Raw genomic sequence first — 18,126 nt, forward strand, 5'->3', positions numbered from 1 at the left:
CAGAGTAGATAGGGAAAAACTGCTCACACTGGTAGAAGTATTGAGAATGAGAGGGCACAGATTTAGGGTAATTGGTAAAAGAAGAATGGAGACATGGGCCAGAATTTTGCGTTCTGCAGGTGGGCGTGTGCCCAGCCTGAATGGGTGTAAAATCGCACGAAATGATATCCTGGCATCATCACGCACTAGTGCAATATTTCGCTCGGCGGGCGCACACAAAAGTAGGAAGAGCACCCACCGGCAATTAAGCTCCTTAACGGCCCAATTGTAAGCAATTTTTCATGGCCCGTCCAACCTCATAGTTGGCGGATGGGCCAATCGGCTAGGTGAGCTTTACATTTTTGAGACCTCATCCAAGGGCGGGATGAAAATCTCCATTAGGATTTAAAATAAAAAGAAATATGTGAGGACTTTTTTGAGGTATTTTTTGAGGTATGCTTTCAAGTGCTTGATTGTGCTGCATGGACATTTTTTACAGCATTTTTGTGTTTTTATTGTTTGGAGGTCTGCAGCTTCCTGGGGCATCTGTCTGCCTTCAGGGAACTCAGTGGAGGTGCTCACCAGCATCCATGGTAACATCGGCGCCCACCCTCTTCCCGCCGCCACCAGCAGTGCTGAGCCTTTGTCCGGGCACATTTCACACTGGCTGACCAAAATCTTGGCTGGGAGCGGATTTTACATTCGCTTCCAGCCGTGCCAACTTCAGGCGCACCCAGAGTGTACAATTCAGCCCATGAAAAACTTCTTCACACAGCTGCGTGAAAAGGTTTTTCCTCCTATCACAGTTGCTTCTTTTACTAATCACTTTAAATCTGTGCCCCTTCATTCTTGATTCTTTCACTAGTCGGCACAATTTCTCCCTATCTACTCTGTCCAGACCCCTCACAATTTTGAATACCTCCATAAAATCTCCTGTCAGCCATCTTCTCTCTAAGGAAAACAGCCCAAACTTCTCCAATTTCTCTTCATAACTGAAGTTCCTGATCCATTCTCGTGATCCTTTTTTGCACTCGCTCTAATGTTTTACCATCCTTCCTAAAGTGCAGCATCAAGAACTGGATGCAATAGCTGAGGCCAAGTAGAGACTTCTACAAATTCATCATAACCATTTTTTTCTTTGTTCATTCACGGGATGTGGGCTTCACTGGCTGGGCCAGCACTTATTGCTCAGCCTTAGTTACCCTTGAGAAGGTGGTGGTGAGCTGCCCTCTTGAACCACTGCAGTCCATGTGGTGTAGGAACACCCACAGTGCTGTTAGGAAGAGAGTTCCAGGATTTTGACCCAATGACAGTGAAGGAACGGCAATATATTTCCAAGTCAGGACGGTGAGTGACTTGAAGGGGAACTTGCAGGTGGTGATGTTCCTATCTATCTGCTGCCCTTGTCCTTCTAGATGGTAGTGGCTGTGGGTTTGGAAGGTGCTGTCGAAGGAACCTTGGTGAATTCCTGCAGTGCATCTTGTAGATGGTACACGTCACTGCTACTGTGTGTCTGCGGTGGAGGGAGTGAATGTATGTGGATGTGGTGCCAATCAAGAGGGCTACTTTGTCCTGGATGGTGTCAACGTTGTGGGAGCTGTACTTATCCAGGAAAGTGGAAAGTATTCTATCACACTCCTGACCTGTGCCTTGAAGATGGTGGATAGGCTCTGGGGAGTCAGGAGGTGAGCTGCTCATTGCATTATTCCTAGCCTCTGACCTGCTCTTGTGGCCACAGTATTTATATGGCTAGTCCAGTTCAGTTTCTGGTCAATGGTAACCCCCCCCCCCCCCCCCCCCAGGATATTGATTGGGGGGGATTCAGTGATGGTAATGCCATTGAACATAATGGGGCAATGGTTGGATTCTCTCTTGTTGGAGATGGTCGTTGCCTGACACTTGTGTGGCGCGAATGTTACTTGCCACTTGTCAGCCCAAGCCTGGATATTGTCCAGGTCTTGCTGTATATCGACTTGGGCTGCTTCAATATCTGAGGTGTCGCGAATGGTGCTGAACACTGTGTAATCATCAGCGAACATCCCCACGTCTGACCTTATGATGGAAGGAAGGTAATTGATGAAGCAGCTGAAGATGTTTGGGCCGAGGACACTACCCTGAGGAGCTCCTGCAATAATGTTCTGGAGCTGAGATGACCGACCTCCAACAACCACAACCACACCTTCCTTTGCACTAGGTATGAGTCCAACCAGCAGAGAGTTCCCCCCCTGATTCCCATTGACTCCAGTTTTGCTAGGGCCCCTTGATGCCACACTCAGTCAAATGCTGCCTTGATGTCAAGGGCAGTCACTTTCACCTCACCTCTGGAGTTCAGCTCTTTTCTCCATGTTTGAACCAAGGCTGTAATGAGGTCAGGAGTTGAGAGGCCCTGGAGGCACCCAAACTGGGAGTCAGTGAGCAGGCTATTGCTAAGCGAGTGCTGCTCGATAGCACTGTTGATGACCCCTTCCATTACTGTAATGATGATGGAGAGTAGCCTGATGGGACGGTAACTGGCCGTGTTGGATTTGTCCTTTGTGTGTACAGAACATACCTAAGCAATTTTCCACATTGCCGGGTAAATGCCAGTGTTGTAGCAGTACTGTAACAGCTTGGCTAGGGGTGTGGCAAGTTCTGGAGCACAAGTCTTCAGTACTATTGCTGGGATATTGTCAGGGCCCATAGCCTTTGCAGTATCCAGTGCCTTCAGCCATTTCTTGATGTCACGTGGAGTGAATTAAATTGACTGAAGACTGGCATCTGTGATGCTGGGGACCTCTGGAGGAGGCTGAGATGGATCATCCACTCAGCACTTCTGGCTGAAGATTGTAGCAAGTGCTTCAGCCTTATCTTTTGCACTGCTCTGCTGGGCTCCTCCATCATTGAAGATGGGGATATTTATGGGGCCTCTTCCTCCAGTGAGTTGTTTAATTGTCCACCACCATTCATGACTGGATGTGGCAGGACTGCAGAGCTTCGATCTGATCCGTTGGTTGTGGGATCACTTAGCCCTGATGATTACTTTGCTTTTGCTGTTTGGCACACAAGTATTCCTGTGTTATAGCTTCACCAGGTTGACACCTAATTTTTAGATATGCCTGGTGCAGCTCCTGGCATGCCCACCTGCACTCATCATTGAACTGGGATTGATCCCCTGGCTTGATGGGAATGGTGGAGTAGGGGATATGCTGGGCCATGAGGTTACAGATTGTGTTTGAGTGCAATTCTGCTGCTGCTGATGGCCCACAGCGCCTCATGGATGCCCTGTCTTGAGTTGCTAGATCTGTTCGAAATCTATCCCATTTAGCACGGCAGTAGTGCCACACAACACAATGGAGGGTATCCTCAATGTGAAGTTCCGCCTTCGTCTCATACGGTGGTCACTCCTACCGATACTATCAGGACAGATGCATCTGCGGCAGGCAAGTTGATGAGGTCAAGTATGTTTTTCCCTCTTGTTGGTTCCCTCAGGACTCTACCAACTCGGTCAGTAGTGGTGCTGCTGAGCCATTCTTGATGATGGACATTGATGTCCCCCACCCAGAGTACATGCTGTGCCCTTGCTTCCTCCACGTGGTGTTCAACATGGAGGAGCACTGATTCATCAGCTGAGGGAAGGCAGTACGTGGTAATCAGCAGGAGGTTTCCTTGCCTATGTTTGACCTGATGCCATGAGACTTCATGGGGTCCGGAGTCGATGAGGATTCCCAGGGCAACTCCCATCTGACCTGTATACCACTGTGCTGCCATCTCTGCTGCGTCTGTCCTGCTGGTGGGACAGGGCTTACCCAGGGATGGTGATGGTGGTGTCTGGGACATTATCTGTAAGGTAAGAGGATGACTATGTCAGGCTGTTGCTTGACTAGTCTGTGAGACAGCTCTCCCAATTTTGGCACTATCCCCCAGATGTTAGTAAGGAGGACCTTTCAGGGTTGATAGGGCTGAGATTGCCACTGTCGTTTCCAGTGCCTAGGTCAATGCTGAGTGGTCCGTCCAGTTTCATTCCTTTTTTGTGACTTTGTAGTGGTTTGATACAACTGAGTGGCTTGCTAGGCTATTTAAGAGTCAACCACATTGCTGTGTGTCTGGAGTCACATGCAGGCCAGACCAGGTGAGGACAACAGATTTCCTTCCCTAAAGAACATTGTTCCTTTAGATGGGTTTTTACAACAATCGACAATGGTTTCATGGTCATCATTAGACTTCTAATTCCAGATTTTTATTGAATTCAAATTAAAGATCTGAACCCGGGTCCCCAGAGCATTACCCTAGGTCTCTGGATTACTAGTCCAGTGACAATACTATTATACCATCTCCTCCTCCTTGCCCTTGTACTCTATGGTCCTGTTAATAAAACCTAGGAAACTGTATGCTTTGTTAACTGCTCTCTCAACTTATCCTGGCACTTTCAATGACTTATGCACACATACACCCAGGCCCCACTGCTCCTGTACCCCCTATTTTGCACTGTCTCTCCATGTTCTCTCTACCAAAATGAGTCACTTCACATTTCTTTGCATTAAACGTCATCTGCCATCTGTCCGCCTATCCCACCAATTTATCTATGCCCTTTTGAAGTTCTACACTATCCTCCTCAAAGTTCGCAATGCTTCTGAGTTTTGTATCATCTTTGAAATTGTGCCCTGCATACCAAGATCTAGGTCATTAATATATATCAGGAAAAGCAAAGGTGTCAACACTGACCCCTGGGGAACTACACTACAAACTTTCATCCAGCCTGCAAAACATCTATTAACCACTACTGTTTCCTACCACACAATCAATTCTGTATACATGTTGCTACTGTCCCTTTTATTGCATGAGCTGTAACTTTATTCTCAAGCCTGTTATGCAGCACCATATCAAATGCCTTTTGGAAGTTCATGTACACCACATCGACTGTATGCCCTCATCAACCTTCGATAGGCCAATACTTCTCCGTGCTGAAATCTGCCTGCCACAGTTACGCCCACTTATTCAGTCTATCAATCTGTCTTTGTAACTTTCTGCTCACATCTGTGCTAGTCACTGTGCTACCTAACTTTGTGTCATCAGCAAGCATTGATAAGTGGCTCTCCCCATTCGGCCAAGTCATTTATTAACGTAGTGAAAATCTGACACCCCAGAACAAATCCCTGACAAATGTGATTAGTCACATCTACGCTTCTATTGTTGGCATGAACCATGTGTTAGCTGTTCAATCTATTATATCATTCCTTTGCAACGTTTATCAAAATAGAGAGGAACAACTTATTTTGACAATGAGTAGCTAAATTCCATGTACTAAACACTGGATTTCAAAAGTGACGCGTTGCATTGTCAGAATTAAGCATGTTCATTCTGAATTCCCTGGTTAGCTTGAAGAAACAGGACTGAGTGTGTGAAGTGCTATCTAAACTCATTTTTGTCTTTTGCAGCACACACCACACAGTTCACTCAGCCAGGATGGCATTACCTGAAGACTGTTGGTCACTTGCAGAAGGGTGGCAGTTATGTGGCCCTTACTGATGGGAAGGGAAACATCACCATTATCATAGAAACTATGGTATCTACATTTCATCATGTTACATAGCATACTGTTTTCTGGTCTCAGACTGCATATTCTTGTATGAATCTTTACATATTCATTGCTCTGGCACCGTAATCGCACATCTCCTTTCGCTCCACTTTTTCTATTTCTGGTTGTTTTCCTCCACACAGAGAATTGACAGAGCAATGCTGCTGAATGTACTGAGCCATTTTGAAATTCAGTAGCAACTAACAGCTGCTGATCAGCATCTGGAGTCAAAACATTGCTGATTCTATGAAGCTGCTCATTAACTGTATTTGTGTCTATCCAATGATACAAGAGTGGCATGAGCAAGTATTAAGATTTTCTTCTCGGATAGCGTTTGCTTTAAACTTTCTTTTAGAATATCTAAGAGGATGATTCTACTTTTTACCTATACTTATTTAAAAATTATTTGTGTAAACCTTGTCTCCAAACTTTTTCTTGTACCACGATACAAAATTACTTCAAGCAAACGGGTATTTAAATCTGAGCTGTAATTTTTGACTAGGCTATATTCAAGATTACATTTTACTTTTTTTCAAACTGAGATTTGTATTTAAATTTCTTATGGTGAGTCCACTTCTCATTCTACGCACTAGCAAGTGGTGGCAATGTTAACGTCTGAAGGGTAACGAGGAGACAACAGCAGATATAGACATATTTATGTGAATAGTTGAAATAGTTTGTAAAGTTTAGATGGTGTCAAGACTTGAGAGGACCTGCCACTGGAAATAGAAATTTCACATTGTAGAAATTGTAAACATTTATCAGGGTGCTACTTTAAAATCAGAATCCATTTTCTACAGATTGAAATGAATTGGAACCTGACTGTCTGTTTCATTTAGTATGTTTGATCTCAATTTAACATGTCTAATTGAGGTGGTTTGATTTTCATTTAAAACTTTGGAAAGAATAAGGAGACCACATATTCTTTGAATAATAAGTGTTTAAATGGGGTAGAGGAGCAGAACAATCTGGAGGTACAGATGCACACGTCACAGAAGGTAGTGTCACAGATTAATAAACACATTAAAAAATGTAAACAAAACATTGTTGATAACTTCTAGAGGGATTGAATTGAAAAGCAGAGAAAAATTAAGCTTCTACAAAACCTTGGTTCAATCATAGTCACAGTATTCTGAACAGATCTGATCTCCATGTTACAAAAAGGCTTTAGGGGCCCTGAAAAAGGTACAAAAATGATTAACTAGGATGATACCAGAACTGAAAGATTATGCTTACCAGGAAATACTGAACAGGTTAGCACTCTTCTCTTGTAGAAAAGAGAAGGCTGAGGATGTTAGATATGTAGATGTTAGATATGTGGATGTTAGACTACTAAAAGGTTTCCTTGGGTGGATGTAGACAAGATGCTTCCCCTTGCGGAGGAGATCAGAACTTGAGGCCATAAATGTAAGATAATCATTAATAAAACCAATAGGGAATTTGGGAGAAATTTATTTACCCAGACAATGGTTAGAATGTGGAACTGAGCCACAAGGGGTGGTTGAGGTAACTAGCATAGATGCTTTTAAGGGGAAGCTAAATAAAAATATGAGGGAGAAAGAAACAGAAGGATACTTTGATGAGGTTAGATGAAGGAGGATGCTCAGTTGGAGCATGACCATTGGCATGGATATGTTGGACTGCACGCAGAGAATTGTTGGGTTGAATGACCTGTTTCTGTGTTGTTAATAATGTACAATTAAGTAACTGAGTTTATAATAGAGATCACTTCAGAAATCTGCATTTAGATTCCTTGATTTCAGTAAATTTTCAGAAACCCCACTGCCATTGCATTGCAGATTGACTCATTTATGTAATCGGTACATTTTAACATTCTTAAAGCTGTTTTTTCTAAATTTAGACCCATGATCATTCAATATGTATCCGGCCACCACTACCACCTTTCGATGTCTTTCAGCAAAATGTGACTTTTAAGTTGCAAGGGTCATTTGTAAGTACGAATAGTTAATCACTGCATGTTTTTGGTTTTGTGTATGTAAAGGAGAGAGTGGAAATTATTTTATAGTTACTTTGTCATTACCAGAAATAATAGTCATAAGTGAGATGTAGAAAATCTTTATTGTGAGAAAGTGACACAATAATGTGAGTTGGAGTATAGAGCAATACTCTAATTCAATATACTTGTGCCAAAAGTCTATTGAGACCCCTCTCTCACTGCTTATATGTGTCAATGTTAAGTATTACTTTTTCCCCTCTGCTGTCACAGTCACAAATGTTACTGAAAAGTACTCCTAATCTATTGAACTATAGGCCAGATTGTCTAACATCCGTTATTGGGAAAATTCTGGAATCTATTAGTAAGGAAGTCATAAAAATGCAATTAAATCATATGAACATACGAATTAGGAGCAGGAGTAGGCCCCTCGAGCCTGCTCCTCCATTCAATAAGATCATGGCTGATCTGATTGTAATCTCATTTTCATATTCCCACCTACCCCCAATAACCTTTCACTCATTTGTTAATCAAGAATCTATCTACCTCTGCCTTAAAAAATATTGAAGGAATCTTCTCCCACTGCCTTTTGAGGAAGAGAGTTCCAAAGACTCGTGACCCTCTGAGTGAAAAAAATTTCTCCTCGTATCTGTCTTAAATGAGCAACCCCTTATTTTTAAACAGTGACCCCCCTAGTTATAGAAAAGCATAGGATGATTAGAACAAGTCAACATGGTTTTACTAAAGGGAAGTCCTGCCTGACAAATTTATTAGAGTTTTTTGAGGATGTAACTAGTAGGGTAGATGGAGGGGAGCAAATAGATGTAGTAGACCCTGGATTTCCAAAAGGCATTCGAACAGGTGCCTCACAAAAGGTTAATAGGCAAAATAAGGGCTCATGGAGTTGGGGGTAACATATTAGCATGGATAGAGGATTGGTAAACAGAAAGTACAGAGTGGCTATAAATAGGGCTTTTTCAAGTCAGCAGACAGTGAATAGTGGAGTGCTGCAAGGGTCAGTGCTGGGCCCTCAGACATTTACAATCAATGTTAATCACTAGGATGAAGAGACAAAGTAATTTATCAAAGTTTGCTGTTGATACCAAGCTAGGTGGGAAGGGAAGCTGTGGGACAGACTCCGAGAGGCTGCAAAAGAAATAGGTTAAATGAGTGGACAACAGGATGGCACATGAAGTATAGAGAAGTTATTCACTTTGGTTGTAACAATAGAAGAGCGGAATATTTTTTAAAAGGTGTGAAACTTGTAAGTGTTGATGTTCAAAAAGACTTGGGTGCGCTCGTACAAGGAGTGCAGAAATTAGCATGCAGGTGCACCAAGCAATTAGGAAGGCAAATGGGCATAGCTAAGGAATGACCTAAACCCATATCGCTTATTGGATTTGCATTGGAACACTTGTTTTAAGATAGTTTTGCTGGGATTGTGGTAACAACATTGAGAGATCCTGTATTCGTAGGTTTAAAAATGTCTTTTTTTTCCCCTGCGGTGTTTCTGTGTGAGGTTATTAACCTTTACATTTATATTTAAACATATGTGTAACTGTTTCTTCAGAAGCACATTGAAACTTTGAAAGTATGGCATTCGAAATTTGACTTTGTCAAGAATTCGTCAAATTTTTTTACCCAGCTGTCTGAAATCAAGGTAATTCATGTCTTTGATCTTCTTGAACAGTTACTACTAGACTTTTAAATTCTGATTTTAGGCATTGTATTTTATGCTAAAAAGATTAGGAATGCGTAAGGTGAATTTGAACCAGTACATCATCATTTATAGCCCTCATTACACTTTTGAATCTGTTAGGGTTTCTCAAGAATTTACTGATTCAAGCTATCAAATTATTACTGATGCCCCTCTTCCCTTTATCACTCCTATTAACTGAGTAATGACCGGACCACCACCTCCCAGGTCTATTTTTGCTACCTTTTCAGAGTTGTGCAAAGAATTACTTGACTTCTCACCTGTCCTTGTTTTGTTTCTGAATTATTAGAAATGTAAGTCACCTCTGTCTGGTAAGCTAGTTATTAGTTCACCCACCAGTGAAAACAAATGCTACTTATTTACTCTATCCAACTCCATTATAGTTTAGAATGCCTCTAATTATCTGCTTAATCTTCCCTACTTTCTTCACATAACTGGTGGTCAGTGTCTGTGTAGGAGATGGATGAGGCACCCAGTATCCCAGCTAGGTGCCCGTCCATCAATGGTGAGCAGGGAGGCCCAAAGCGATCTCGCATTGATGCACGAGCTGTCTGTCGTCTCTGTGGAACCCTCTCAGGCTGCTGTAGATGACAGTAGCAGCTCCTCCGCCCATCTGCCAGTGACCATGCATCTGATGAGGCTGGTGGCAACTGGGGAGATGCCAGCTGTGGAACTGGCCGCTCCCTTCCAGAGGACAACTGCCAAGGTCAACAAGTCAGCAGGCTGTCTCCAATGCTGATGCCAGCGACGGGGGAGCACCAAGACTTGGCACTTGCAAACGTAAGCTTAAGGCACCATGAGCACAAGAGGAACTGGTCACTGATGATCTTCTGTTGTGTAATGTTTTGAGTATTTTAACTGGTCTGGGATTGAAGATCAGAGAAGGTTCTGTTAATTTGTTTTGACTGTCAGCATGAGAATTTTCTTTTGTCGTAATGGCCTGAATATGCTTCACATTTTTTATTTAATGTGGTGCAGGGTAAGCCAGTATGTAATGCTGGACATGGGTGGCTTGAAACTTTATTGCACATGCAGAGAGTGGACTTTGGGGTCAAAGAAAAAGGATCATTTCAGACATCTGGGATGGAGGTGGCAGCCCTGGCATGAAGTGGTAGCACTTATTTGGCAGCCTAGCTGAAGGAGCGTTGGATTAAGGTCTCTCTGGTGTCCCTGCCTCCCTGGAGGTTACAGAGGTCTGCCTCCAAGCCCTCAGCATTCTCCTCACCATGCTCCTTTTCTGACTCACTATTGGATTCATCGTCTGTGCAGCTGCGTCAACATCCTCTTCCTCCATTAGGTCTCCCCTTGCCAGTGCAAGATTGTGGAGAGTGCAGCATGCGACCATGATCAGTGACACCTGCTCTGGGGAGTATTGTAGTGCTCCCCCAAATGGTCCAGACATCGGAAGCAATCTTCAGAAGACCTACAGTTCTCTCCATCACCGCCCTTGTGGAGGCATGGCTCCTGTTATATCGCTGCTCTGCTCTTGTTCAAGGGATAGCTCTTGTCACCCTGCAACCATCCATCCAGTCGGGCTGGAGCACTGAAGAGCCTCAGCACCTAGGAGTGTCTAAGGATGTAAGTGTCATGGGAGCTGCCAGGGTACGTTGCACAGACTTGCAGATTATGCACCCTATGGTCACACACTATCTGCACGTTCATGGAGTGGAATCCTTTCCTGTTAACAAAGGCATCTGGCTGACCCACTGGCACCTTGATGGCTACTTGTGTATAGTCAATTGCATCCTGGAACCCAGCAATTGTTGCAAAGCCTCTGGCTAGCTCAGCTTGGCTGGCCTCATCCATACGGAAATAAATGAAAGTCAATACCTGCTTCTGTCACCAATTTGATACAGCTATGAACAGCTGACTGGGAGACTCCACAAGGATCCCCCACTGACCCCTGGAAAGAGCCAGATGCTTAGAAGTTGAGGGCCACTGTAACCTTCAGAGCCACTGGCATGGGGTGCCTACCCACACAGCCAGAGGTGATCTCAGGCCCAATCATCTGACAGATGGACATCACTGTCTCCCTTGAGAGGTGGAGCCTCCTTCAGCACTGCAGCCACCTCAATATGTCCAAGGTGCATTGCTGCCGGTAAACCCTGGCAGCAGGATAGTGGCATCTTCTGCAGCTGCTAACACCTTGGACTGCCAGCTGGCCCTGCGCCACTTGTGCCTGCACTCTCCTCCCACAAGTTGCTCCCCTGGAAGCTGCTTAGGCACACTTGGCCTCCCCTCCCTTCTGCCCTTCTTATTTCTCAGAGGAGATGCCACCAGCGGAGACCACAATCCATCCCCATTACCAGGGTAACAGAAGGCTGTCTGATACCTGGAAGGGTCCACAAGGTCTGAATTCTCCAGGATCCTTGGAGACACCAATGAGTCCTGAAATGAAGCCTGGGAAAGCTAACAATGAAGCCCCAAACGGAGATGAAGTTGCCATGTATCAGTAAGTCACCAGAAGCAAATTATCTACCAAACTCCTCACTACTCACACTGGCAATGCTGCTGACACTTTTTTATCCCGCTCATGGATGAGGTTTCTGAAATTGTCAGCTGGCCGTTTTGCCCATGTGACGAATGTGAAATTGCACGGGCAACTAAAAATCAGCATCAATTTTAATGGCCTTAATTGGCCTCTTAATTAATGGTGGGTTCAGCTCTGGCACCCGCGCGCACCCGCAGACCGAAATATGGTGTGAGTGCACGATAACGTCAGGATGCTCACCCAACGTCATCACTTGCCATTTTACGCTCGAGCATGTTGGCTGCATGCCCGCATGCCAAATGAAAAATTCTACCCAAAGTGTCTTTTTAGTTGGTGTGTCACTCATACCACAAAAGCTTGAAACATTTTTTCCAGCATCCTGTTGCAATGGCCTCTTTCATTCGGGTCCAGTGTTGGGTGACTGCTAGTAGTCTACACTTAAAGGTTTGTGACTGACTAATTCCCAGGCCAGAGAACTGCTGGGAGATTAAAGGTCAAATCTTGAGCCTCATTTCTAATTGGACCGCAACTCAGTCTCCAGCAATCTTCAGTGGAAGCCAAATACATTGAGAGAGAGCTCTCCTTAAGGTTAGCACCAAGTCATTTCAGAGATTTTTCTCATCAGTAAAATTAATTTTGCTCACTAACAGAGCGCATGTTTCATTATATTATGTTATGAAGTACATTATGAAATGGATAAAAATTCATTGTGTACTTTGTTCTTTCATATGTCTTTAAAAAAAAACTTGCTGGCTTTCATTGGATTTTATTTTGCTAAATATTCAGCAGCCTACCTTCTAGAATCTGGGACAAGTGAAAAGTTGAGCCTCCGAATCCTGCTTTCTTTTTTTTAAGACTTGCTGCAAATTGGGGAAATTCTTGATTTTAAAATTGATTATTCTAATCCTACAGCTAGTCAATGGATCATTTTCACTGCAATTAAAGTTGGATGAAATATGCACTATAACCACCATCAGTACAGGAAATCGAGGCAATTTTCCTAAGCCCCCAGCCTCTAAGTCATTTCCCAAAGAGTATAAAGATGATTTTAATGTTGGTAAGTGAGCATTTAATAAGACTTTAAACAAGCATAAATTGTTGCATGTGCCCAACTTGGGTATAGTAAGATAAGTACAATTACCACAACATTTAAAGTATTTTGTACTCTGCACACTTTAAGAGTGAAACATATTTTGGTAGTTTCTAAGGAAACCTGATACTAAATACACACACTTCCAGCACTCCACATAAAGTTGCACGATCAATACAGTTGTGAACATTTGTTTTCTTCCCCAGCTTAAGGGTCTTTGTTCTTGGCATGGGTTTCTCTCTCTTTGCCAAAGTTTGGAACAGAGGCTGCAAAATTCACTGGAGCCAGTGCTGTAGAAGCCAGAGGAGATGAAATCGCAGGTACACCACTGCTTCTGGACACCACTGGCATAGCCTGTGCAGCATACCATGTGTGTGAGGATGCTAGGATTGGTGCCGAAAGCATGTAGTGTATGGAGATTGTCATGTCAGACAGTCTCTTTACCTGATTTGGTGCACGTTCTGCCAATTTGGATCATGGTGGTCCAGTTAACTCCTCTCAATCACTCCCAGCTAAACATGTGTCAGCTACATGAGGAATCCAATAGCATTATTTCAAGGGTCAGTTATCCTACCTGTAGGTGAGATGCTTTTGACTTTCTTTTGCAAGTTTATAGAATTACTGCAATGAGTTCTTGGAGGCATATTGGTGACCTGTATTTTGAAGGGAGTTTTGTTGCTTTCTCATAGGGGTTTCAGAGGAGTTTCCTGCCCTGGCAACAGAAAGGCTGCGCGAGTTGTAGGAGCTATAGTTGTAGTTGCTCTTAGACTGCAGCATGACAGGACAAGGAGCACAGGCTGCAAAGAGGGGAAGCTGTGCGCACAGTGAAGGAGGAGGGTTCTTGCAGAAGGCCCCACCCGCCAAGCACCTTCAGGAAGCATTGGTCCTACTGTTACAATTCTAGCTGCTGTTAATACTGGACAAGTCAGATCCCAGAATGAAACCTGGCTTAATAGATCCTGACTTTTTTTTAAGGAACTGTGGAGGAAAGTTACTGAACTAATTATTAAAACAAGAAAAATGAACTATATTACACTAGACAAAAAGGTTGGAAAGATCTCAATACAAACACAAGGAGACGATTCAAATTCCCACTATTCCTTTACCCCAGCAATATCTTTACAGACGCGCAAACCAGTGAAGAGTTACCACTAGCTTAACACAAAGGCATCTGGCTTGGGGTTGGCACAGTTGCAAATGGTTTTCTTCCAGTGAATTCCTAAGCATTCACTTGATGCTTCTCACCCAACTAATTTCTCTCCCCAAGATTCCCAGAAACTGCACCCTAAACTTTCTTCAACTAACTCTTTCTTCAACTGCAGAGCAAATAAATAAGTTACCTAAACTCAGTGTTCCAGGAGCACTTCCATTAAACTGATCACTTTACTGAGTCCCATAACCAATTATTCAGTTAACTACTGTCCCATTACCCTTTCAGCTTTTCTTCTCAGAATCCATGTCTTCTCTCTGACACACACTTTGAACTCCCCCCTTTTAACTCCCATCTTTTCTGTGTCTTTCACTGGATCTCTGTCGCAAGGCAACAGTAAAGCCTTTCTACTTTGTGTTTTGTTTCCAGAATCACTGAGCTTTCAACCCCTTTTAAGCCATCTCTTTTTCACTTCAGGGGGTTGAGACCTCATTAAACATGTTTATATACAAACAAGACCAAAAAACCTGACCTTTTAGTGACAATTCTATCCAGACTGCTAGGCACCAAGGTTCATAAAACCTAAATGAAACTGAAAACATTGCTTTATTTCTTTACACACAAATGTACATATAACTTAAAATTATACATTGTTCATAACACTACCTCCATCTCAGCTGGGAACAATGTTTGAGGTGCTTATGATTCAGCGAGAAGGTAGTTACTAAGTTGTGACACCTCTGTCAACAACACATACAGCCTCATATAGTGGCCATCAATGTCACCATTGCTATTAACTTCTATGGAAGTGAATCCTTCTAGGTGGGAGAGGCAACGTAACCAACATTTCTTAGCTTGCTGTTCATTGCTGCATCATGGAGCTGTGAAAGCCAGGAGAGAGGGTTTCATCATCTCTGTTACCCAAGAGAAACAGAATGAGCAAGCATGTGGCTTTGCCAGGATAGCAAAATTTCCAACTTTTCAGGAAACCGACTGTGTACACTTTTCAGGCCCCACATGTAACTGGGGAGAGATAGAGGAACCACAAGAGCTACCACTCCATCAATTTACTGTTGGTGTGCAACCATGCCCAGATCATCATGTTAATAAATACCTGCAAACCTGGCAGCAGCCACAATGCCTACATTCTGGGACAGACAGGCAATCCCACCTTCTTTGGGCCACCACAACAAACCAGAGGCTATCTACTTGGAAACAAGGATTAGCGTCTCTACATATAGGGGATGATTTCTTTCTGGCTCCCAACCACACAAGGACAATGTGCCTATAATGGGAGTCATGCAGGCAGAAGCAATGTTGTGCAGCAGACTATCAGAGCACTGAAGCAACTGTTCTTCTGCCCGGACTGCTTAGGGCTCTAGTATGCATCAGATTGGGTGTCCAAGTTCATCATAATTTGCTGCATCCTCCACATCCTCGCTATCATCAGGGCGTAGCTCTTGCTACCAGGCATACAAGGACCCTCTCAGAGGAGTGAGCATGGAGGAGGGTGCCTTCAAGAGGTGCAGACTAACTAAAATGCATGTCAGCCACACACACTGCTGAGTATTCTGTTGAACGTGCAGCTCGCCAGCAGTACATTTAGTGCTGGGCTGCAGACTGATATCAGCGAAATGAGGAAGCAGCACAAAGTTTAAATGCTGCCCGCCTCAATGGGACCACGTGGGAGCTAATTGCAAATCGCGATCCCTGTGGTCAAGAACAGAGAAATTAAGTTTGTACCCTGTAAAATCCAGCCATACTAAGGCACTGGTGTCTGACTTTTCACCTACTTCAAATTAATTTTGTAAGACTGCTAAATATTAAATCTAGTGCCAAACTTGCCCAGTTGCCTAATTCACAAATCTTGTTAAAAAGCAGTTAATGATGAATAGGCAATCGAGCCCTTTATTTTTTCATCAGCTTGTAGAATTCAGCATCCTAACGTTTCATTTCCATTGGGGTTAAATGCTCAGAAGTGTTTGCATCCAGCTTTTCAATGTTTATTGAGATTTAGGCTTACTAAATTGCCACAATGGATCAGAAACTTAGTTACAGCAGCAAGTAACTAATTATGTTGCAGTGTGATATCTTGGAAGAATTTTTTAACTATAAATGAAATAGAATTTTTACTATAGGTTCACGTATATAAGTAGGTTGAAACAGTTTATTTGAATAGATAATGCAAATAGAAAATTGCCTATTGCTATTTTTTAAGTAATAACAGTAAGTAACCTATTGCTTCATCATTCTGCACTTATGGAAACCATTGCAAAATTTAACCCATTATGTTTACACCTCCCCATGCAGTTTATCCCACTATAATTTTATTAAAATGAATACCTGGTTTTATCAATCCAACTGAGAAAAGCATGAGGAACTTGGAGGCTGAACTCAGTAAACTGTTTTTAAACATGGAGACTGGACTTGCCACAGAAATTAATGTTAACAAGTTGGTGATAGTGAAAAGTTTAACAAAACTTGTTTGTGTGACTAGTGGTCTAATATATTTAACAGTTTAACGTCCTAAACCTATATGAGATGCTACAGAGCTTAGGCCAGTGTTTTGTGCTTTTTGTTTTATTTCTTTCAAGTAATTATAATATCAATTTTCAATTGGTTTAAGTTGGTATGGTTTAGAAATGCTGAAGGTTGATATGGATGGTGTTTCAAAAATAAACCTAATCTTGTGTTCAAATTACCTGTGATATAGCAGTTCCACCATTCAGTGAAGCATCTAATTTTGCTGACCAGACTGGAGTGTTTGAATACTTCGTAAACTACAACGACCCTGGTGACCATGTGTTTACCTTGCGCCAGGTCATAACAGAGCGACCTATAACTTGGGCAAGTGATGCTGACCAAACAATTAGTATTATTGGTGACTACAATTGGTAAGGCTTCATTTTATTGACACTTAAACTTTTCGTTGCACTCCAATTACTGTACAAAATTTTTAAGCCTCACACTGTCTCAGTGAGGTGACTTGCTCTGATGCAATGAAGGGTCAGAGGTTTTACTTATTTATCAACCATTTGCCACGATGTCGACCTTGACAATTTTATCAATTAGTTTATTTTAAAAGGTAATGCATTTAAGAAGCAGCTTTTAGTTACAAACCAATTCTTAAATGTATCAAAGAAAGCTTAAGAGATGTTTGCCTAAGAGAAAAGGCATAGGTTAAATAGAAAAAAAGTGGGTTAAAAAATTGGGAAGAAAGGGTGAGCAAGAAAAAGTAGCCTCGATGTTAAAACTTAATTTTTAAATATTTGTAGGTTCAAATTTATTTTCCATTGATAAAGCAGCTTCTACTGACAGTAAAGTTGATTTACATCTGTGACATGTTTTCAGTATTTGTGGTAAACGCCATCGTTTTTCAATCAATTATAAAATAACCACTTATGACCTATCATGAATTACGTGAATTGAGGATACCATCTGTCAGATAAACCTCAGTTAAGTGATTGTAGTAAAATTGAATTACAGTAGTATTGGAGGATAATATGTGCTGTTACTTGTAGTACACTGGACCTATTCAGTAAATTAAATCTCAGACTTGATGGATGAAAAAAATTGAGGTCCTTGAATGTCCGTTATAACATACGGGTAGAGAAGAACATTATGGTGTTGTCTTTTTGCAGCATGCACAGCAAGTAGCATATTAGGGCTGGATGGGGCAGAGAAGAATAACTAGTTGATGTAATTTGTACCTTTTTCTCCCCAAGGGCTTGCACACTCAAATCCATTGTAATGGGAGGCAGTATTTGAAACCTGCGATTTAAATACTGGGAATTATTTTTTAAACATTTGATCATTTATGTATTTGGATTCATGCACTCGTTATTTCCTTAGGTTTCTTAATTGGTCATTCGTGTAAACCAGCCTCCGATCCCTTATGACCTATGTTCTTTTACCTGCCCTAAATCAAGTTAAATGTAGCAGGGCATAAAAATCAAACGGACAATTTCTTAACTGCCCTCTGGTTTATTGGAATGAATGTGATTAGATTTTAATCCCTAAAGGCCTCAGACTGACTGCTTTCTGCCTGTAATTCATCCAATATATACATCAGAATGAAAATATTTCTCAAAACTGCATTTGGGTAGTCAGCCATTTGCAGGATTGAAAATTGTATTACTTAAATATTGCTGTCAAATTGGTACTGTAAATTGTCCCACAGAGTGTTTGTAA

At 42.4% G+C, this 18,126-nt stretch overlaps 1 protein-coding gene across 3 annotated transcripts in view; it reads left to right on the forward strand.

Moving 5' to 3' along the window:
* The window catches only part of LOC144692974 (galactocerebrosidase-like), a 62,994-nt gene that overhangs the window by 38,559 nt on the left and 6,309 nt on the right, over positions 1-18,126 (forward strand). For all 3 annotated transcript variants that reach the window (XM_078562182.1, XM_078562181.1, XM_078562183.1), the window contains 5 exons: positions 5,394-5,521; positions 7,395-7,484; positions 9,058-9,147; positions 12,608-12,752; positions 16,649-16,829. In XM_078562182.1, the coding sequence (XP_078418308.1) occupies positions 5,394-5,521; positions 7,395-7,484; positions 9,058-9,147; positions 12,608-12,752; positions 16,649-16,829 (634 nt within the window). The remainder of the gene's footprint in view (positions 1-5,393; positions 5,522-7,394; positions 7,485-9,057; positions 9,148-12,607; positions 12,753-16,648; positions 16,830-18,126) is intronic.

This window comes from Cetorhinus maximus, chromosome 18, assembly GCF_964194155.1.
Source record: "Cetorhinus maximus chromosome 18, sCetMax3.hap1.1, whole genome shotgun sequence".
NCBI lineage: Eukaryota > Metazoa > Chordata > Chondrichthyes > Lamniformes > Cetorhinidae > Cetorhinus > Cetorhinus maximus.